Source organism: Rhineura floridana, chromosome 2 (assembly GCF_030035675.1).
Source record: "Rhineura floridana isolate rRhiFlo1 chromosome 2, rRhiFlo1.hap2, whole genome shotgun sequence".
NCBI lineage: Eukaryota > Metazoa > Chordata > Lepidosauria > Squamata > Rhineuridae > Rhineura > Rhineura floridana.
Window position 1 is genome coordinate 14,768,279 of NC_084481.1, and position 22,142 is coordinate 14,790,420.

Genomic DNA, 22,142 nt, shown 5'->3' on the forward strand with positions numbered 1-22,142 from the left:
AAAGTTGGACAGTGAAAAAGGCGGATAAGAGAAAAATCAACTCATTTGAAATGTGGTGCTGGAGGAGAGCTTTGCGCATACCATGGACTGCGAAAAAGACAAATAATTGGGTGTTAGAACAAATTAAACCAGAACTGTCATTAGAAGCTAAAATGATGAAACTGAGGTTATCATACTTTGGACACATCATGAGAAGACATGATTCACTAGAAAAGACAATAATGCTGGGAAAAACAGAAGGGAGTAGAAAAAGAGGAAGGCCAAACAAGAGATGGATTCCATAAAGGAAGCCACAGACCTGAACTTACAAGATCTGAACAGGGTGGTTCATGACAGATTCTCTTGGAGGTCGCTGATTCATAGGGTCGCCATAAGTCATAATCGACTTGAAGGCACATAACAACAACCGCATGTAACTGAAATAATTACATGTTCTTCCCATGCCTCTATCTCTGCTGGCCCTTGTTTCCCTGTGTCAATTTCAGATTGGAGTAGGAACCTGTCATATAACGTCACATGCACAAACACTATATTATATCAATAGACTAGCACTATATCAATAAATACATAATAAAGTGCCTGTCCTGCAGTTCAACTTTCTTTCTTTACTAATAGCAGGAATCCATTCCTTGTGTTCCTGTAACCTTCTCCTTATTTGTAAACACCATTTAGAAACTGGTGTCAGAGAACCTGGTGAGATGAGGAGGGAGAGAGGGAAATGGTAACACATACATTTATAGGTACGAGGCCAACTTAAAATAAAAACGCTAGTGAGCAAAGCTATCTGCAATGCTTTTCATGAGATCTGAGGACATGTCAGCTAATGCAATAATGTAGCTACCCCCTTTTTTTCTTTTTTGCTTGTATCTGCAGCAAATCTCGAGAGGGAGGGAGCAGGGCAGGCATTGCATGGGCACTAGGGGGAAAAAAATCCCGCAGGCAGGATTTTGGTGCCGTAACCACACGCTACATCGCTCTCGCGCTTCGCCGCCCCTCCTCTCTCTGAGGCCGAGATGCTGCATCACGGCACCTGCTTATTACCTCCGTTGCACTAGGAAAGAAACTCGCGCGCCCTGCTGCCTGCATTGGCAGAATGCTATTGTCGCTTCAGAGTTCAGCATCAGTCATCCTCCTCCTTCTCAACTCCGTGAACACTCAGGAAGATCCCTTCCTTACAGCCGCCCCCCTCCTCATTCTCCCTAGCGATCTGTCTTCTGGCTCGGTCTCCCAGCTCGTGATATGAGCGCGCGCGCTGGCCCCCCTCCCGACCCAGGTGACTGGGCGTGCTGCTACTGGTAAAAAGAATGTGGCTGGGGCTCGACGTCACCCTGTGCAGCACGCGGGGCCGGGGGAGTGGATGGCTGAGAGAGAAGGAGAGGCGAGTAAGAGGCGAAGAAGGAGGGCCGTGAGAGAGAGCGTGCGTGGCTTGTGGGGAGGCGCGAGGCGCGCGCGCGCCCTCCGTCCCTCCCGCCTGCCTCGTGCTTGCTTCTCGGGTACGCCGGCTGCTAACAACCGAGCGGGGCGAGGTGGCAGGCAGGCAGGCGCCACGATAGCAGCAGCAGCAGCAGCGACCTGAGACGAGAGTCACCGCGCCCTGGTGTGCGCTTCCTTTCCTCCTCCTCTTCCCATCCACCCCGCAATATGAGGGAAGAGGCGCCGTTCCCATCGCCGTGAGCCGTTCAAGCGCCTCTGCCTCCTTCGCCTTGCAGAGCGGGCAGCCCCGACGCCCCCTCCCGCCCTGCACCTCCTCACAGTTCAGACGGGGCGTCCCCTCTCACCACCACTCGTCCTACCCGCGGGAAGCTATGAGCCATGAAGCCACCTGGCAGAAGTTCTCTGCGGCAGCCCTTCTCCGGCCGCCGGTGCCGTCACCCCCCCCGCAGCAGCTGCGGCGGCAGCAGCTGCAGCAACCGCCTCTCTGTCCCTGCCGCCGCCGTCCCCTTCTCTTGTCCGGCGCGGCTGTACCTGCCCAGCTTCTTCCACCTCTTCTTTTTGACGCTTCTGCTTTTCTGCTCAGGATCACCACGGAATTGGGGGGTCATTGCGGACACCGGTGAGTGTAGGGTGGAAACCGGCGGTAGTCTCTTTTCCCCCTTCCAATGCCTGCCTTTTTTTTTTTTAATGTGGTGTGTCAATGGTAACAAATAACGAACAGTAATCCTGTTAATCCTTTCTCTTCCTCCTGTTGGTACGTGTGCGCGCGCCTCGTTCTCACCCCGCCTTTGTAATGTTAGCATCTTCTGCAAATAACAAACCAGAAACGCCTTCCTAGTTTTCCTCGATGTCGTGCGGAGCCCGCTTGAGCATTTATAATGAGCAAGAAGTTCTTCCACAAACGTTTTTCATCACTACACATATCTGTTTCCATCTTCACGCAATTCCTACCTGAATGGCATTGTCTGGTCTTCATTAGAAATGATTGTCCGTGTTTGCAGCTGGATTCCTATTCTAACTCCCGTCCACATCTTGTGTTTGTGTGTATTGTTTTTACATAGTAGACTTGTACCTGTATAGTTACTGTTATATGGTAATGATTTCAGAAATGATTCCAGGAGACACGGGTGCAGCAAAACGCTACTGGCAGGTTTTCAAATATGCTGTTTTTGCGCAGGGTCTAAACAAAACAAGCAGAATCAGGAGACTTTTTTTGGTATTGCCATTCTTTCATTGCTAATCAGATAGAACATACTTTTTGTAAATAGAATGGGGTTTGTAGTGTGTTTAGTGAATCCAGGAATTTGGTCTGCAAAGAGATGTGTGCTTGTTACTCAGCCATGCAACATGACACATACGCATGTTTGTTCAGGAGTAAGTCTTCCCGAGTTTATTGGGACTTTATTTCTGGTAAGCGTGCTTGGAATTTCAAAGTTAAAGAAATATTGAAAAGTTGCTCTTATGTAAAGGGAATATATTAACGTTCAGTGCACATGGGTTTAGGGCTTGAGTTGCTTGCAGTAGATACACATTTATACATAGCCAAATATGTGTGGAAAGCTGGCAGAAATAGGGCCATGAATTGCTGGATCTTCCTTAAATATCGGTTTTTGTTTTTAAAAGGTTTGAATCTTTTCATTTTAAATTTCATGATGATGTAAAACTGTATATAATTAAATAATGCATGATAGAAAATAAGTACACATTTTAATCAAATACACTGGACTTACTGTATTTTTCTTTTAGCAAATTAACAGAATGTAAATCATATTATAAAAATTGTTCAGTTCCTCTTTGAATTCATGGCAAGTTTGTCTGTGTTCCCTAGCTCTGCATTGGAATGAAACTGCAGGAGAAATAGAAAAAAAACAGGCAGATGAAGACACTGCATTTCAACAGACTAACAGTAATAGTAGCAAAAACAACAGTCAAAGCAGTGAATTCCAGAAAGAAATTACATTGCCTTCAAGACTTGTATATTATCTGAACAGAGACTTTGAAAGTCCTTACCATATCTTGGATACAAGGACAAGGCACCAGCAAAAACATAACAAGGTAAGGCTTTTAAAAATAAAGTACAGTGGCTTGAAATAGTCACATCTCTTGAGGGATTCTCTTACTTTAAGAATGTTTATTCAGCAGGTCTGTAATATTTAAGAAGTAACTGAACAGTTCTTAGGACTGAACAATATGTCAATCAAAAATAGGGTAAGGATACCATTGTGTTTTGTGAGTAGTTCAAATGTCAAGAGACCTTGCAGGTAATACCCTGGTCAAATTTCAAGGGTTATCACTGCTACCACAGAACAAAACCTGGAATACAAACCATGGTTTACTAGTTTCGTTAGAGGCATAAAGCATTTTTCCTTCCAGCCACCTTACTTGATTAGGAAAAAGAAACACAGTAGCAGAATGACTAGGCAATCTCCCTCAATGTCAGTGTCACAGATTCAGGGACCCCAGAGAATTATAGCTCTAAATTGTTTATCTTGACCACTAAGCCATTTATTAAACAAAACACAGAGGATAAGATCCAGCATTGCACCAAGGGTCACGACAGAACTTTCCCTTCCTCACCTCCCCGCTGCAGCACCCAGTGCCTACCCCCAATCGGTTTGAGTGGTTCATTTAACCCTCTGGAGCAGATTTCGGGGCATGGGGGAGGTGAGGAAGGATAAACCCTATTAGAAGTCCATTTTGCAAGCAGAACACCACAATTGGATATCACCAATGGGCCCTAAAGTTAGTGATGAATAAATGCCACAAGTTTATTGGGTTGTATCCAAAGGAGTGCATCCCATCAGTGCAAGGAATTCTGCTTGCACAGTAGGACTCCACTCCCTTTCATCTCCCCGCATGCCCTCTAAATCTGTTCTAGGAATTCCCCCAATCCTCAAGGGAAGAGGGATGAAAGTCCTGTTGTACAAGTGGAAATCCTTGCACTGATGGGAAGCTTTAGTTGGATACTTACCACGCATAGTGATTAACTTGTTCCATTGCTTTCAATGGGACTTAATGGTGACTAGCTTTAACTGAATCAGGTCATAGTGTTCAGAAGCACATCGCAAAAGAAATGTGAATGAACCTACTGTTGCCTGACAGTAATTTACCGTGCTGTATTTGAATATCAGCCTGTCAGTTTCATCTGTATGTATCCTAGCCTCCAGTCCTCTGTCAGCTGGGTTTTCCCCAGCATCTCGATAATAAGTGGGCCCAAACATGGGTTGTTTATCCAGTTACACAGTCTGTCTGAAAGAGAGTGTGCCGCAACCCATTTATGAATGACATTCAGTTCCAGTACTGCTTTGGCAGACTCGGGTAGCTTCGAGGAACACATAAGTACAAAAAGACTTTAGAAGAAGAACCCTAAGATGGGAGAGAAGAAATCCAAAATGGTCCCATAAGAATTAAATAGTGTAGAATGTTAAAAGACAAAGGCTTCGGTCCATTACCCATTTACCTGGAAGTAAATCCCATTGAACCCAATGGAAGTTACTTCTGAGTAGACACGAATTGGAGTGCAGCCTAAGTAGGGGGGAGGGAACTGTCAACTGGGTGGGAGAGAGAAGAAAATTTACAGGGAGGAGACAAGAACAAGAATCAACCATCTCATTGTGTGGATGGGCCATTTCCTAGTTCACACTGAAGATTGGGACACATTTACTGTTTGTGCTGGTTCCAGTGTGTCTCCACTTTTGTTTTCTGAAAATGGGCACATAACACTAGTCATACTCCATCCTTTTTTATTCTAAAATCTGGTTGGATCAGCTCCAGTTCATTTTTTTAAAAAAATCAGCTTCAGACAGATTTCACAACTGATTGGTAAATCAACCCGTTTGCTTTCCAGATGTGGCCAATGGAAATGCTTTGCTGCAGGGTCAGGCAGAGACAGTGATTGGCCCAACACTTTGCTGTGGAAGGTCCTGAAAGATTTGAAGTTAGCAGTGGGGAAGGGAGGTGTGTCTAGCTGAGGGCAGAGTTGCTTCAAAAAGCAGCCAGAAAAACTATTCTTGCTGCTTTTGAAGTGACTAGTGTTCCTAGGGATAGAAGGCAGAGCTGTATATAGACATCAGTGTAACTGAGACTGGGCAGCAGTGTGTCCACCAGGACCAGCCTTAGAGGTGGGCTTGCTGGGTGGTTCCAGGGGCGTCGAGCTGAGAGGGGGCGCCAAGCTGAGCTGAGGGGAGCACCAAGCTGAGCTCAGTGGCTGTGTTCTTTGAATGTACTATCTGCAGTAAGCTAGTGTGGTAAAACACAAATGTCTAACCTTTTTTTCAAGGTTGTATAGGTTGTTTGGGTACTATATTTTGGAGCAATGGTAATTTTCAAAGTTAAAAAAAAGCAGCAATGGAAGAAGGCTGAAGAAGAAGCTACAGCCTGAGAGACTGTAGTATATGGTGATACTGTCCCTTTAAAACTAGTTATACCATTCCAACAGAGGACCTACTTCTTGTAGTCAAGGAGGATGTGTTGGAGCTCAGGAAGAAGAGCTTGAAGCAGGAGTCACTGTGTGTGTGCTGAACAGAATAAAGAATATGGGCTACAACTCCATCAGAGTTATCCTTTGAGAGCCACCCACACCACACAACAGAGACTGCATTGAGATTGTAGAACTAGAGCAGGAATTCACTGAAAGCAGAGCAGCAAAAAAGAGGTAGCTTGCTCTGGGCCCTTTTCATAGACATCGCTGGGGAAAGGCCTGGGAGTAGCAGTGTCTGTTACACTGTTATGTTTTGCAATCCTGCACCAGCCATACGACTTGGTAACAATGCAAAGTTGCAGGGCTGGTCGGTGGGGGGTTGCTCCAGGTTTCTACAAAGCAACCCCCCTTCCTCAGTTCCTGTGCATATCATTGACCCTTGCGCAGAGCCTGCCACATTGCTTGGAATTCTTAGTATTTTGTTTAAAGTTTTTATAAAAAGAGGAAATGGTTTATTTGTGTAAGAATACTGCACTGCAAAATGTAACTGACATAATGGGACCTCTCCCTCACCATAATGTATATATTTTACATAGTTGTGTATGAAACAGAATGGCTCCTAATTTGAGGCTTAAGCTGGCTGTAAAATGTATCCTTGAGAGGCTAAAAGGGAGGGGCCTGCTTATTAGCTAGGCCTGAAGCCCACATATAAGGGAGTCTAACCCAATTATGGTAAGGTAAAATCTTTATTTATGTCTGGGGAGCAGTAGAGATAAGATTGGTCAGGCAGGGTTGTGATTGGCCCAGGCCAAATAATCCCAGTTACTGCTCTGTTGCAAGCAGAGAAGGAACAGTGAAGACTTTAAGGAGGGTTTCTGTGGCAGAGCAGGTGGTGTGTTCTTGTCATAAAAAGAACTCCATGCTTACCAGGGAAATAGTTCAAGTAGTGAGTGAGCAAACACCACCTAAAATTTCCAGGCAAGGTGCCACTGGAGCGTAATTTTCTGTGGCAGCTACCACAAGGAAAGGCATAGGAGTGGTGTGAGAACAGGCCTTAAGGGAGGAATCCTTCCTGAGTGGGTAGTGCAGAAGGCCAACCACAGGCCAGAACCAGAAGTCTTGTGAGACTAAGCCCCAGCAAGCTCTGCCAGAAGGGGTTCGGAAGCTGGAGGAGGAACCCGGGAGAAGCACAACCTGATTCCTAATCCCATATCCCCATGCAAGAAAAAATTATGTACATCTATCATTCTGCTAGATCCCAGGGCTAGGAGGAGTTGCAGGTGAGAATTCTCCCATGTAGTCCATGAATGCAGTAATTCTCGCATGTGGCCACCAGCTTTGTACACACATGCATGGGTCCTTGTAGGGAGCAGCAGCAGGGCCTCCAACATCATACTGCACCAGGCCCCATAAATCCTCTGTTGGGCCCTACAAACTTGACATTACTGAAGGCACTTTTCATCCACAGCACTATTTATCCTAGGGCCGGCCCTGGTGTCCACCTGCTGAGAACTGCTAAATGGAGGGGGGGGGAATACAAAATGGAAACAACAAACAAACCTCAAAACTGCCCACAGAATGCTGACTGACATGATGGGGAAAATGGCAAGAGTGGCTGGAAACCTCATTAGAAGCACCCCACACTGCAACATAAAGTTGCAGGGCCATGCTTGTCATAAATATATTTTCCAGCTTGCCATTGGACACATGTTTTTATGCTTTACAATTACATGTATACTATAGGGTTGAAATAATTCAATTTTTCTCTCTGAGAGGCAAGAGGGAGCCAACTGCCTGTACTGTATTATAGGATATGTCTTCATTTTATATTAATAGCATTATCTCAAGTTAAAATAGTAGCACGTTCTCTAATTATTGGAAATGTTATGTCATTGGACCCAAAGAATTGCATGGGGAGTCTAAAGTATTTGTGTCACCTGACGTACTGCTTCTGAAACTCAGGAAACCTTTGACAACCACCTCTGATGTTGCCATAATAAGATGCCATCAAATGAAGAAAAACAGTGAAACCCTGGTGGATCGCATGCACGCTTTGACGTTTAGCAAGGATTTATTTAGAACTAGGACCTTGATTTTTACATTATGGCCTTTGTTCACCTCTACAGCATTAGCTCTTAAAATTGAAGTATAGTCATTTCCAAAACTATGGGAAATATTTTAAGTATCTGTGGAGATAATGATGGATTATGATAAATATTAAAAAATAAACCAGTGTGACAATGCTTGATTTACCTGGTTGAGATTCGGAAAGTTCTGTGCTTGTACACAAACCACTGCCTTGCATATTCTAGAGGCAGCCAATTAAAATTGCAGTTTTGCCTAAAAAAGTGAAAAGTCTGCAGCAATATTAATATATAAGAATAGCAAACTCATTATTTGAGTGTGGATCTTTATGAAGAAAATAGAACTATCTGTGCCCAAGTGGAAGGTATTAGCAGGCTTGGAGGAACTCCATGGTTTGCAAAGTGCAAAAATATTATTTAACGGTGTTTAAGGGTGGGAGGACTCCAGAAAAGCTTATTGAGGACTGAGCATGCTCAGTGGGTACAGAGTACTAGCTTACTGTTGGAGGGTGGGAAACAAAATGGGAGGGGTAAGGGAAAATAGAATGGATTTTGCTGTGGTGAGGGTCTGCCTAGCTGGCTGCAATCATGAACAAGAACTCTCTCCGCTGCATCTTGTTGCTGGTTTTATTTGTCAGGCTGAAATCCCCACCGTGCATGAGGCTCTCTGGATGGTCTTAGGCAAGTTACTGGTCTAATCTAGTCTGCAGGGTTTTAGGATAAAATATAATTCCTTGTAAGTAATTTTCAGCTTTGGGGAGGGAGGGCAGATTTCAAAAGTGATAATTAATACATAAATATCTATAGTGTATGGAGCAGAATTTATACAAGTTTGCTAAATTAATTATATACCAAGGTTGGCATCTGAAAAAGGATAGCAGAACTGAAGGATAAAGGCACCAGCAATCTGGAGCTTAGTGAGTGATTCAGCAAAAGTGGCTAGCAGAGAAAAATAGCTCTAAATGTCTGTGATTCTGAGATGAATGTCTTCACTTAATGCTATGTCATAGGAGGGCTTTAGTTAAACAGAATTGTATGTGCAAATCTTGTTTAACATAGGCCTCTTTTCAAGTGGTTTGTTGTAACTCATGCTCTATTCCTAGGAGGAGGCACATATACTGTACAGAGGTACTCTTGAGACACATGCATTGGCAGATATAGATAATTTGGAACCCTATCTTTACATCCCATTTCATTGAGAATGTCACCACACTTTGTACCCATCAGCTCCTTCTTCCATCAACACTTTAATTATACAGCCATGAGAGTGTTTTCCGGGCCCAATTCAAGGTGTTGGTATTAACCTTTAAAGCCCTACATGGTCTCGGCCCAGTTTATCTGATGGAGCACCTCCAACGCCACCAATTATGTCGCCCGACAAGATCAGCCACACAGGGCCTTCTCTCAGTCCCACCAACTAAAACAGCTAGGCTGGTGGGGACTAGAGAGAGGGCCTTCTCAGTGGCGGCCCCCACTCTCTGGAACTCCCTCCCATATGATCTTCGGCATGCCCCTTCCCTGAATGTATTCCGCCAGGCCTTGAAGACCTGGCTTTTCAGACAGGCCTTCGGGACTTCCGGGGAGGGTTAATCTTTTTGACTAATTGCCTGCTACTCTGAACTGTCACTGTTTTACTGTTTTATTGTTGTACTGTATTTATTATGATGTATTTTAATTGAGTTGTACGTCGCCTAGAGTGGCCATTGGCCAGATAGGCAACTTATAAATTATTATTATTATTATTATTATTATTATTATTATTATTATTATTATTATTATTATTATTATTATTATTATTATTATTATACTATAGCCAGCTTTGTCTTTTCGCATTTCGCAATGTTAAATTGAAAATACCCCAATGCCATTCTACTGCTTTCCATAAGCTCATTTCAAAACAAAATCTTATAAAACCTATAGTCCTGAACTCAAAAATGCTTGCTTAACAATCCACTAAGTTTCTATGGTGATACACAAAACACTCAGAGAATCTAGAGTTCAAAGTGTAAAACAAGAGGAAAAAATCCAGACCCCTGTGTTGGACTTTTTTCTGTCTGTGGTCTCATAATTTTTTGAAATTAAAAATCAGCCATGTTCACAGAGTATCTGTAATCCTATTACTGACCTTGCCCTATACGCTGACCTTCATATTCTGCTGTTTAAAAGTTTAAAAAATGCCTGACTGATTTTTAATTAATTTAAGAAATTTAACATTGAAGTTTATTATAACATCGGGCATGCTCAGTAAGAACAAACTGTCAGTGTTCCAAAAGCCAGATTCACAGCTGTTTGGCTTGGCTAATCAGGCGGCTACACCTACGTCAGACCTTTATTCCACTTTAAACAGTCATGGCTTCTCCCAAATAATTCTGGAAAGGGTGCTGAGAATTGTTAGGAGACTCCTATTCCCCTGACAGAACTCCAGTGACCAGAGTGGTCTAATAGTCAGCCCCTCTTCTGTAGATTGTAGCTCTGTGAGGGGTATAGGGCCTATTTTAGCAACTCTCAGCACTTCACAAACTACACTTCCCAAGATTCTTTGGGGGACACCATGATTGTTTAAAGTGAAATAAAGGTCTAGTGTGGATGTGGCCAGGGACAGCTTTGGTTTAAATTTAGGTGGGAGACTACATGTGCCTGCTGTAGAATAAAAAGGTGGGGGGGACCCTGAAAAACAATGATACCGTTCACAGTGTTTTCCTTTTGTAATGAAAGGGGCTTTCCCTCTGCCCAGTGCCCACCCACCCAATCTCCTCCTCTCCCTTCCCTATGGTCAGTGTCACGTATTCTAAGTATGATTGTACAGGAGTAAATCCCATTGAACTCAAGAAGCATGCAAATGATCAACCTGCCTTCACCTCCTCCTCCTCTTCCTCCGTCCAATCCCCTCCCCCCTTTCCTCCTCTTCATTCGCCCTTCCCACCCACCCCTTCCCCATGGTCAGTTTTACCTATCCTAAACGATTGCATGGGAGTAAATCCCACTGAACTCAATAAGGATGCAAATGATCAAACCTGCCTTCCTCCTCCCCTCCCCTCCGGTCCTTCCCCTCCCCTCCTCCTCCCCTTCTCCAGTCCTCTCTCCCTCTCTCGTGGTCAGTTTCACCTATCCTAAGCAGGGGAGTAAATCTCACTGAACTTAATAAGCATGCAAATGATCAAAACTGCCCTCCTTCTCCCCCTGCCCTTCCTCTTCCCCTCCCGAAATCATATAGTATGATTTAGTATAGGAAACCACTAAAATTGCAAAGTAAATCAAACATTTAAAGTGACTATCTAAACTGTAGCAACTGTCTTAATATTGTTGCTTTTTCCCTGCTAAAACAAGATCAGCACAACACCTCTTGTTTCTGTTATCTGGGCTGATTGCAAAGTGTTGCCGCCAGTAACCATATGCTCAGAGGCACGTTACCAAATTCTCCCAAGCTACACAGGAAGTGGATTGGACTGTGAAAGACCAACCCAAATGGTGTTTGCATTTTGACAAATTTGTAGGGCAGTACAATATCTCAGAGAGGAACTCAGGACTTCTGCTCTCCTGGTGCATTCACTAAAGCTGTCCAGTTTCCCTGCTTTTTAAAGTTTGATAGAAATATCTGTTGGCTATAGATACATTATTAAACCACAAGGGTTTTTTGCCTATTAGTGAATAAACTCTCCAGTCCTTTCGAATCATGCATCTACTCTTGCAGGCTGGTTACCTCCACTTGTCTGTATCTGTTTATGTACCAACCCCAAGCAACAGCATAGTCTCTGACCCAGAGGAGGAGGGGCCAGCCAGATTAGAGGGATCAGTGGCACAAGCTGCTGAGGTGTTTTAATAAGGCTCCAACAGAAAGCCTGAGCTGGAGCCTGTTGGCCAGGAGTCCCTTCCACTGGGACCCCCAGAGACAATGCTTCCTTTGCTACATTTCTCTGAGAGTCCAGCCAATGCTTTGTCAGGGACCTCATGCTCCCTAGTGCCTGCTCGCTTTTACAGGTCATGTACCTGATGGAGGAGTATTAGAGTGAAAGCCAGAAGTCTCTCCCTTTAAGGAATTTCACTCCTCAGGAATAGGGTAGAGTGTTGCAGAGGAGTCAGTCCCAGGAGTAGGGATGCTTGAGGAATTTGATTTCTGTGAATTTGAATCCAAAATTATTGTACCTCCTGGATGAAAGTGTAGTTTGGAATGTAATTACTCTTTGGGTTTTGTACTTCATTGAATTTTGTGATACAGTTCTTTGTTCAAATATCATCCAAAATAAATTAAAGAATTTGTGTTTTAGGATAAAATACATTTACAATTACATATATTGAAACTTAAAACACACAGATTAAAAATTAAAAAATTAATGTGGAAATGACATGCATGAACACATTCAAAATTGTTGTGGACTGGAAATAGAGTGACCCTACTTAGGAGGAGTCCATAAGGGCTGAGATGGGCTCCAAATATTGTTGTAACAAATTGCTAACTCAGAGCCATCTGAGAACCTGCTCCCTCATTGCTTGCTTGCTGGCTGAGTGGTGGGGGGTTGTTTGACGTGCAAAGATCTGAGTAGTGGCCTCTGCCTCCCTCCCCACCTCACCAGCGGAGAGACCACCATTGCTATCATATGGATAAAAAGAAATATTCTACTATCTCCGCATGTGTGTGTTTATTTTTAATGTTGTTTTAGGCTACTTAGATGTGCAGCAGCCAAGGCCAGCACCTTGTAGGTGTTTTTTTTTAAAAAAGTAACTGAAATGTAATTGTAGTGATTAGTTTTGAGAAAAAGTAATCAGTTATTTTCACAGCAGTTGTAATTGTAATGGTAATTACTACTTTTTTGGGCCATGTAATTGTAACTGTAATTTATTACTTTTAAAAAGTAACCTTCCAAGTTCTGAGCAGATGGAAAGCCTGTAGTGAAAAGTATTAAGTGCCTTGAATATTAAGAAGGCTAAGAGGCTTCATTGGATTTGTCGCAGCCTCAGATAAACAAAAGAGGTTATTCTGCTTTGCGTACAAACTTTGTTGATTGTTTCAATAGGATTGCAAGTTTTAAGCAGCAAGCTATTTGCAGAATAATGAATAATTTGAAAGGGATTCTGAAACAATTAGGTACTAAAATAAGGCTTTGCCACAATACACATTGTTACTTTTTCAAAAATGCTGACAATTTTGTCAGGAAGGATGAACTATGAAAGATCCTTAATTTAAGATAGACTGCAACTTTGTTTTTTATGGAAGGAAGCCATAATGGTAGGCAATCTCTTGAGTGTTCATAACGTAACACTCAAGAGTGTTAGTGACATAACCAGAGTATCCGAGCTCATTTTTTCACCACAGAATTGTTTGTAATATTCTGAAGCAGTATTTTTTATTTGGTTCCGTTTACTTGTTTACATATTTATTACAAGGTTTATATGCTACACTTCAGCTAGTAAGCCAAGGGTCACCAACCTTTTGGGGCCTGTGGACAGATCTGTATATCAGAGAAACTGTGGGGGGTACCCCCTTCAATTTACCACAAACCATAACCTGTTCTGTTGGCTACAATAGCATTCTTCTTCCAAGCCTAGTGGGGATGGGAATCCTGCAGGTGACAATAAAGGGTGCCATATTGGTGATCCCCGTTGCAAGTTCTCAGGGTATTTGAAAAGTCAAAGAAATGAAATCCAGCAAAGGATAACAATATAAAAAGTCTATTATGAAATACTGAGAAGTGTATGTTTCATATACATGTTGAATTTACTATTACTGTTCTCTTACCCTGCTTTCTCTTGAACCTGAAGATATATGTCTTATGTAAATGTAAATCATATAACTGTCTAATTCAGAGGTTCCCAAACTGTGGTCTGCAGACCACCAGCAATTTATGAGCTTCATTCAGGTAATCCTGTGGCATGTCTGTGAAGAACAATTGCAATTTGAATTCTATAGAATTTTGTGAAATTCAGATTGTATTTAATATTTTATGATTTATTTATTAGATTTATATCCTGCCCTTTCTCCCAGTAGGAGCCAATTGTAATACAATAAAATTTATTGTACTACAATAAAATACAATAAGAAATAAGCAACAAAAATACAATTAAAAATCATATAACAGAAAGAAAAATAATTAAATAAACTATCAAAACTCCCCAGCAATTTTCAAGTGGTCCATGGGGAATAAAATTTGGGAACCACTGGTCTAAACAGAAAGATAACATACTAAAAAGCTTAGCAGGAGAATATTTTTTTTAACATACTGTTGCACGCCACTCCAATCTGAGAGATCTCCAGGGGTCTCTGCGCTTACCCAGGGTTTGGTTTCCTTGGAAAGAAGGGCAGCAGAGACTGTGGTATCTTTATGAAATATGGTTTATTTATTTACACACATTCCAACCTGAGCTTAAAATTGAGGAGTTCAAAGCATCAGCAGTCCAATATCTTGCTTTTCCATCAGGCTTACAGGAGGCACCCTAAAGCCATGGTGCAGGGAACCAGCCTCTCTGCCTGTCTCCAGCTTCCAGCCTTTCTTCCGACTCAACTAAAAACACAAGACTTTCTTAGGCCCCAGGAATGGGGGGGACGACTCTCCTTCAATAACGATAGGATCTCCCTGGCCCATTCACCAGTTAATGTGCACTTGATAGACCCATTAACCCACCTGGCCGCTCTATTAGATTAACAAAGGGGACTCATCTGACTAGCAGAGTGGGTTTCCCACCCCCAGATGCAGGGTTTCAAATCAGAGGCTGGAATTCATAGAAAACATCCATCTCAACCCGCAAATCCATAACACTACCCCCTTCCCTGACAAAGGTTCCTGCAAACAAACAACAGAATAACAGTCTTTCCTATAAAGATAAACAGATGCAGGTTAGTAAGACATTGAAATGTACATAATCAAAAGCATAGTCATAGTACAGTCTCATTTCCACACAAGTACAAAACCAGTCTATTCCTTTACAGCAAATTTGCAATCAATTACTCTCTCTTTAGGTTTCTTCTTTCTTGGAGCTCCCAGTCACAGTCCTGCATCCAAACTGTTTACCCAGTCCTCATACTTGACAGTGCCCAAGATAGTGAGTTCCCAACATGTTTAAGCTAGATTACAGCCTCAGTACTGGAGCTCCTTTGTCCTGCCTTGTGCCACTATAGCACAGCAGCCCTCAACCACATGCACATTTCCCCCTTGCACCCCCAAAAGTTGCACACACACAATTTAACAGGCATAGTATAGTAAATCTTAAACATTAAAATGTTACTGCAAAAACCTATCAGCATAATTCCTAGAAAATAATTAAACAGCTCATAACCCCACAAGCATGCAAAAAGCACAAATCAAAAGCATTTCAAAAGGTAGTACTAAAACCATCAGGAAGAATTCCTATAGCAAATCAGTACACAGTCCCATAAGCACAACCCCCAACTCCAAACCATGCAGTTGCCCACATGGCCCTTTGTCATGGGGCTTCATGGAGTTCCCAGTCCAAACTGATCCTTGCTGCTGCCTGCAGGGTCTTGAGATGCATCTCCAGCAACACTTTTTTTTTCATCAGCACACAGCAGACTGTAGCCATTTCCCTCCCACTCTCTGCCCTGGGAAGTCTTTAAGCCAGTAGACCTCATCTCCTGCCCCCAACTCCAAATCAAAGTCCTCCACAAGTCTTTATCTGGAGGCTTCTTCAGGACTAGCTGGCCTAGCCCACCCAGGTTGTCAGAAAGAAATATTCTCTGTTCTCCCTCACCATCTCCAGTATGAATCGTGGGCCCAAACAGAGGCAGGTATCTGCCAGTATCTCTTGCCCTCCAAACTCACAGGGTGCTGGGTGCCTCTCACTGCTGGAATTTGCCCAGGGACTGCACTCATCGTAGGAGCTGCATCTCACCCTATAAGACCATTATGGGACACCCAAGGGCCAGTTGCTGCCCTTCTGCCTAACCTGTCACAGGGTTGTTGTGGTGATTAAATGAGAAGGGCTAGAATTGTGTACTTCACCTTGAGCTCCTTGGAGAAAATAAGGCTTTCCCAAGGAAGAGTTTACTCCTCAGAAAACAAACACACAGTTTTTTTGTTTTTGTTTTGAGTGCCCTGTTGTCTGTGTCTTGGTTAAGGTGTGTATCCAACCTTGATGTGCTTATGGAAGGGGTTTGCAAGTAGTGTGAAATGTGAAGGTTTGGACAAACACGGTGTTATAGAAAACCAAAATCTGCATGAAAGTACATGTTTGGAAATGCCATTGGTGTGATCCTAAGCACATTTATAATAATAATAATAATAATAATAATAATAAAAATTTATTTATAAGTCGCCTATCTGGCCAAATTAACAGCCACTCTAGGCGACGTACATCAATACAATAAAATACAATATAAAACAATGAGGGCCACAATCAATAATTAGACTAAACACTACAATTCTGATTAATAACAGTGTTAAAAACTAACCCACCCCAGGGATCCCATAGGCCTGCCTGAACAGCCAGGTCTTCAAGGCTCGGCGGAAACCTATCAGGGAGGGGGCATGGCAAAGGTCGAAAGGAAGGGAATTCCAGAGGGTGGGGGCCACAATCGAGAATGCCCTCTCTCTAGTCCGCACCAGCCTCGCTATTTTAACTGGTGGGACTGAGAGAAGATCTTGTGTGGCTGATCTCGTCAGGCGGCATAATTGGTGATGCTGGAGGCGCTCCTTCAGATAAACTGGGCCGAAACCGTATAGGGCTTTATAGGTCAACACCAACACCTTGAATTGGGCCCGGCAAACAACTGGTAGCCAGTGTAGATCTACTAACACCGGAGTGATATGATCACGGCGACGGCTGTTCTTAATCAATCGTGCCGCCGCATTCTGTATTAGTTGTAATTTCCAGACCATTTTCAAGGGTAACCCCACGTAGAGCGCATTACAGTAGTCCAAGTGGGAGGAGACCAGGGCATGTATCACCCGTGGGAACAGATGGGCAGGAAGGTAGGGTTTCAGCCTCCTTATCAGATGTAATTGATACCAAGCTGCCCGGCTCACTGCTGAAACCTGAGCCTCCATGGACAGTTGGGAGTCCAGAATGACCCCAAGGCTGCAGACCTGGTCTTTCAAGGGTAATCTTACCCCATTAAACACCAGGTCTATTTTTCCCAACCTTCTCTTGTCTCCCACGAGCAACACCTCAGTCTTATCGGGGTTTAGTTTCAGCCTATTCCTTCCCATCCATCCACTTACGGATTCCAGGCACTTGGACATGGTATCCACAGCCAACTCTGGTCAGGACTTAAATGAGAGATAGAGCTGAGTGTCATCCGCATATTGGTGGCACTGCAGTCCAAATCTACTGATGATAGCCCCCAGCGGCTTTACATAGATGTTGAATAGCATGGGGGAGAGGATAGAACCCTGTGGCACTCCACAATTGAGAGGCCAAGGGTCTGAAACCTCATCCCCCAATGCCACCCGTTGATGTCTGTCTGAGAGATAGGAACGGAGCCACCGTAAAATGGTGGCTCCGATTCCCAATCCCACCAGGCGATCTAAGAGGATACCGTGGTCGACGGTATCAAAAGCCGCTGAGAGATCGAGGAGGACGAGGAAGGTATATTCTCCCCTATCCAACGCCCTCCTCATATCATCCACCAGGGCAACCAAGGCTGTTTCAGTTCCATGTCCAGTCCTGAAGCCCGATTGGAATGGATCTAAATAATCTGCTTCATCCAAGTGTGTCTGTAACTGTTTGGCCACCACTCGTTCAATCACCTTGCCCAAGAACAGTAAATTAGAGACTGGGCGGAAGTTATTTAACTCTTGGGGATCCAAGGAAGACTTTTTCAAGATGGGCTTTATTACTGCTTCCTTGAGGGCTGATGGCATTACACCCTCTTCCAAGGATGCATTTACTAAATGATGTCATATAGAACTTGAACGTCGCAAAATATTTTACGGTCACGCCCATAAACACCTAGCAGATAACACATTATTAAGAATCACTTTCCATAACTGTAAAGAGGTATGTCCACATGCCATGAGGGGTGAAAGCAGCATAGGAACATAGGCAGATGCCTTACACCAGGGGTTCCCAAACTTTACTTGAAAAGTACCACTTTTATTGTTTTTATTACATTTGTAAGCTGCCCTGAACTCTGTTTTTAACAGTGGAAGGGCAGGATATAAATCTTAATACATAAATAAATATTCCATAGTGTTGGAAACTAGAGCCTAGGGCAGCCTTTCCCAACCAGTGTGCCTCCCATCTTTGCTGACCATTGGCAATGCTGGCTGAGGCTGATGGGAGTTGTGGTCCAACAACATCTGGAGGCACACTGGTTGGGAAAGGCTGGCCTAGGCATTTAAGGCTGAAAATGTACATTAAAAAAAAAAGATTTCTCACATATTCCTTCAGTTTTTGTAGGTAATTACTAGGTAAAAAAAACACACCTGGATAATGCAACTATTAATATGCTTCATTTTCATAATATGCAAATTAGCATGCCTGGATTTGTGGGACTGGAATATGGCAACCCTACTCCTGCATTACTTCTTTAAAGCAGGCACACATGGAACAGAGAAATCTATCAGCAGCATCTCTTCTCCAGCTTGTAATCCTTCAATTCTTGGGGCTTTGCTTCCAGCTTTCTGGTGTGTTCCACCCAGTGGGTTCCTGGACAATCAAGGCCTCTTCTTCCTCCTCTGCTACTGACTGTAACTCTTTGCAGTTCAAGCCCTCCAGCTGCCCATCCACTTTCTGGATCTCTTTAGCCACCCCAGTCTGGGTGCTCTGCAGTGATTGAATTCTTAATAAACTTATTGCTAATATTTTGACTTAAGAAGCAGTTTTAGATAATTGTAAAATAAGTTGTTTTGTTATGGAATACTGCTGTTTGGTTTATTATTTTGTGGATGCAGAGAATTTTGTATATTTATACAGCAGACATCTCCAACTTGATGCCTTCCAGATTTTTCTAAATTACAATTCCTGATGAGAGTTGTAGTCCAAAACATGTGAAGGGCACCAGGTTGGTTAAGGCTGTTATACCAGTATAAATCCATTTTCCATTGTGTTTTTGGTTACTGCTTTGAACCCCTGAGGAATAGATGATGATTTATATATTCTTTATTCTTCTCAGTGAAGATGAACACAGACTTGTAGACCTTGTTATTTGCTCCATCTCCACTCATAATTAAAACATTCCTGACTTTGGTTTCTTCAGCCTTTTTAAAAGGTACAAGCAAGCTTCAGCATTTTATTCTGTTGACCACCATTCTTCCACTTACCTTAAGTATTTAAACAAAGTGTCCTAATTATGAATTCCAATAATCAAAATGCATAATCTTTTCCTTTATTGTGATTAAGAATAGCTACTTAGTACTGTATTTAAAACAGTATTTTATATTAGTCAATATTTTGAAGACTGTCCAAGAATATAGCCAAAAATTTATTTATTTATTTTATTATCATTATTTTTTACCCCGCCCTTTTCCCAAAACTGGAACTCACGGCGGCTTCCAGATAAAAGCACACATATAATTAAAAACATACAAAAGTCTAGATTAAAATCAAATTAAACAATTTACAGTATTAAAGCCATTCATACATACAGTTAAAATAATTCAAACTCAGTTTAAAATAATACAATTAGGCAACAGCAATGCAGCACCCTTCAAGACCTGTCCTTAACAACTTTCAGTTCCAAAGGCTTGTTGAAATAAAAAAGTCTTTGCTTGCTGACGGCAGGACTGCAAGGAGGGGGCCATTCTTGCTTCCCTAGGAAGGGAGTTCCAAAGCCTTGGGGCAGCCACCGAAAATGCTCTATCTCATGTCCCCACTAGTCGTACTTGTGAGGACGTAGGTATTGAGAGAAGGGCCTCTCCTGAGGATCTCAGGGCCCGGGCAGTCTAATATAGGGAGATACGGTCTGACAGATAGCCTGGACTTAAGCCATATAGGGCTTTATAGGTCATCACCAGCACTTTGAATTGTGTCTGGAAACAGAGTGGCAACCAGTGGAGCTTTTGTAACAGGGGAGTCGTATGGTCCCTGTAACCAGCCCCAGTTAACATTCTGGCTGCAGCATGTTGCACCAACTGAAGTTTCCGAACAGTCTTCAGAGGCAGCCCCACGTAGAGCGTGTTACAGTAATCTAAACAGGATGTAACTAAGGCATGTGTTATCGTGGCCAGATCAGACAGCTCAAGGAACAGGCACAGTTGGCGCACTAATCTTAATTGTGCAAAAGCACTCCTGGCCACCGCAGAAACCTGGGCCTTCAAATTTAAAGCTGAGTCCAGGAGCACACCCAAACTGCGAACCTGCATTTTCAGGGGGAGTGTAACCCCATCCAGCACAGGCTGAATCCCTATTCCCTGATTTGCCTCTCGACTGACCAGGAGCATCTCTGTCTTGTCTGGATTAAGCTTCAATTTGTTCGCCCTCATCCAGTCCACCACTGATGACAGACACTGGTTTAAAACCAAGACAGCTTCCTTGGAGTTAGGTGGAAAGGAGAAGTAGAGTTGGGTGTCATCAGCATACTGATGGCACCGAACCCCAAACCCCCGGACAACCTCTCCCAGTGGTTTCATGTAGATGTTAAATAACATGGGGGACAAAACTGAGCCCTGAGGGACCCCACAGGCCAACGGCCAAGGAGTCGAACAGGAATCCCCAAATAGCACCACTTTCTGGGTTCATCCCTCCAGGAAGGAACAGAGCCACTGTAAAACAGTGCCCCCAAGTCCCATCCCAGCAAGGCAGCCCAGAAGGATACCGTGGTCGATGGTATCGAAAGCCGCTGAGAGGTCCAGCAGAACCAACAGGGACACACTCCCCTGTCCAGTTCTCTGCGTAGGTCGACCACCAAGGCGACCAAAGCCGTCTCTGTCCCATAACCAGGCCTGAAACCAGACTGAAATGGATCTAGATACTCCGTTTCATCCAGGAATCCCTGGAGCTGGGAGGCCACCACACGCTCTATTACCTTGCCCAAAAATGGGATATTGGACACTGGCTGATAATTATCCATTATGGAGGGATCCAGGGAGGACTTTTTCAACAAAGGCCTTACAACTGCCTCCTTTAGGCACACTGGAACTCTGCCTTGTTGTAAGGAGGCATTGATCACTCCCTTCACCCACTCAGCCAGTCCCTCTCTGGCGCATTTAATGAGCCAGGAAGGGCAGGGGTCTAGAAGACATGTGGTGGCTCTCACCTCTCCAAGGATCCTGTCCACATCCTCGGGCTGTACAAATTGAAAAGAATCCATTAAATCCTGGCCAGGGCTCCTGCTGGGAGGAAGGGCAGGATATAAATCAAATAATAAATAAATAAATAAATATGGGAACGATTTTCTTGAAAATATTCATTGGCATTGAGAGGTGACCCTCTCCTACAATTTTAGGGAAAGGGGAATAGTTTGCCCTTGCAGAAGTACAACTTTGCCCCCAAATCAAAATGGGCAGATATTTGATACAATTCTCCAATCCATGCTGTTGCTATTCTTGCACTCTGGTATTTGGAAACCCCTTGCTTTTAAAGGTGCTTTGCTGGGAGAGATAAGCAATTGTAGTTGTAACAATCATCCAAGCTGTTTTCTTAATGTCTACCATTTCCATGGACCATAATTGCTATCACCATTTAAGACTAATTTATTATGTATTTATAACTCAGGTTTTAAGAGATTCCCAGCTATCTGCTGCTTTCTGAATCTCTTGCTAGCTCCCCCTCTCCACTTACTGCCTCCTGTTCCCTCTGGAATTGCTGTTTCCTCACCTAAAAAGCTGTCACCACCCATAAACTTTTCATCTCTGCCCCTCCAGGTATTTGCACTTACAAAAAAATGTCGTTGCTCCTCAAACACTGCTGCTGTTGCTGCTCTCTCTCTTCTTTAGAGGCCTTTTATTCTCCCATGCAATTCATCTTTAAGGTCATTATTCTGGTTTTGCCACTCTTTCCAAATTCTGTCAGTTCTACTCCCTTCCTACCCGGAAATCCACTCCTTATCTACCCTTTGAAATTCGTTCCCTTTGACACTACACCATTTTAATTTTCATATTGCTGTCCTGGTATCATCACTCACAGGGATGCTCACCACCAAGGAGGCATGATGGACAGGGACAGTACCTGCAGCTTAGATCAAGGTGTGGGTTTATGACCACAGATAGCGCTCCTGCAGCTGAAGCCAATCATCTAAGTTGTCTCAGCAATGTCCTGGAGCAACAGGCTACGCTTTACAGTAGGGCTAGGTAGTCATTGGCTGGGGCCTGACC

At 43.4% G+C, this 22,142-nt stretch overlaps 1 protein-coding gene across 5 annotated transcripts in view; it reads left to right on the forward strand.

Annotated features, from left to right (window-relative positions):
• The first annotated feature begins 1,353 nt into the window (after positions 1-1,353).
• Positions 1,354-22,142, forward strand: part of ADAM23 (ADAM metallopeptidase domain 23) — a 210,146-nt gene continuing 189,357 nt past the window's right edge. For all 5 annotated transcript variants that reach the window (XM_061607894.1, XM_061607896.1, XM_061607895.1 and 2 more), the window contains exons 1-2: positions 1,354-2,053; positions 3,263-3,489. In XM_061607894.1, coding sequence (XP_061463878.1) covers positions 1,813-2,053; positions 3,263-3,489 — 468 coding nt within the window. In that variant the 5' untranslated portion in view covers positions 1,354-1,812. The remainder of the gene's footprint in view (positions 2,054-3,262; positions 3,490-22,142) is intronic.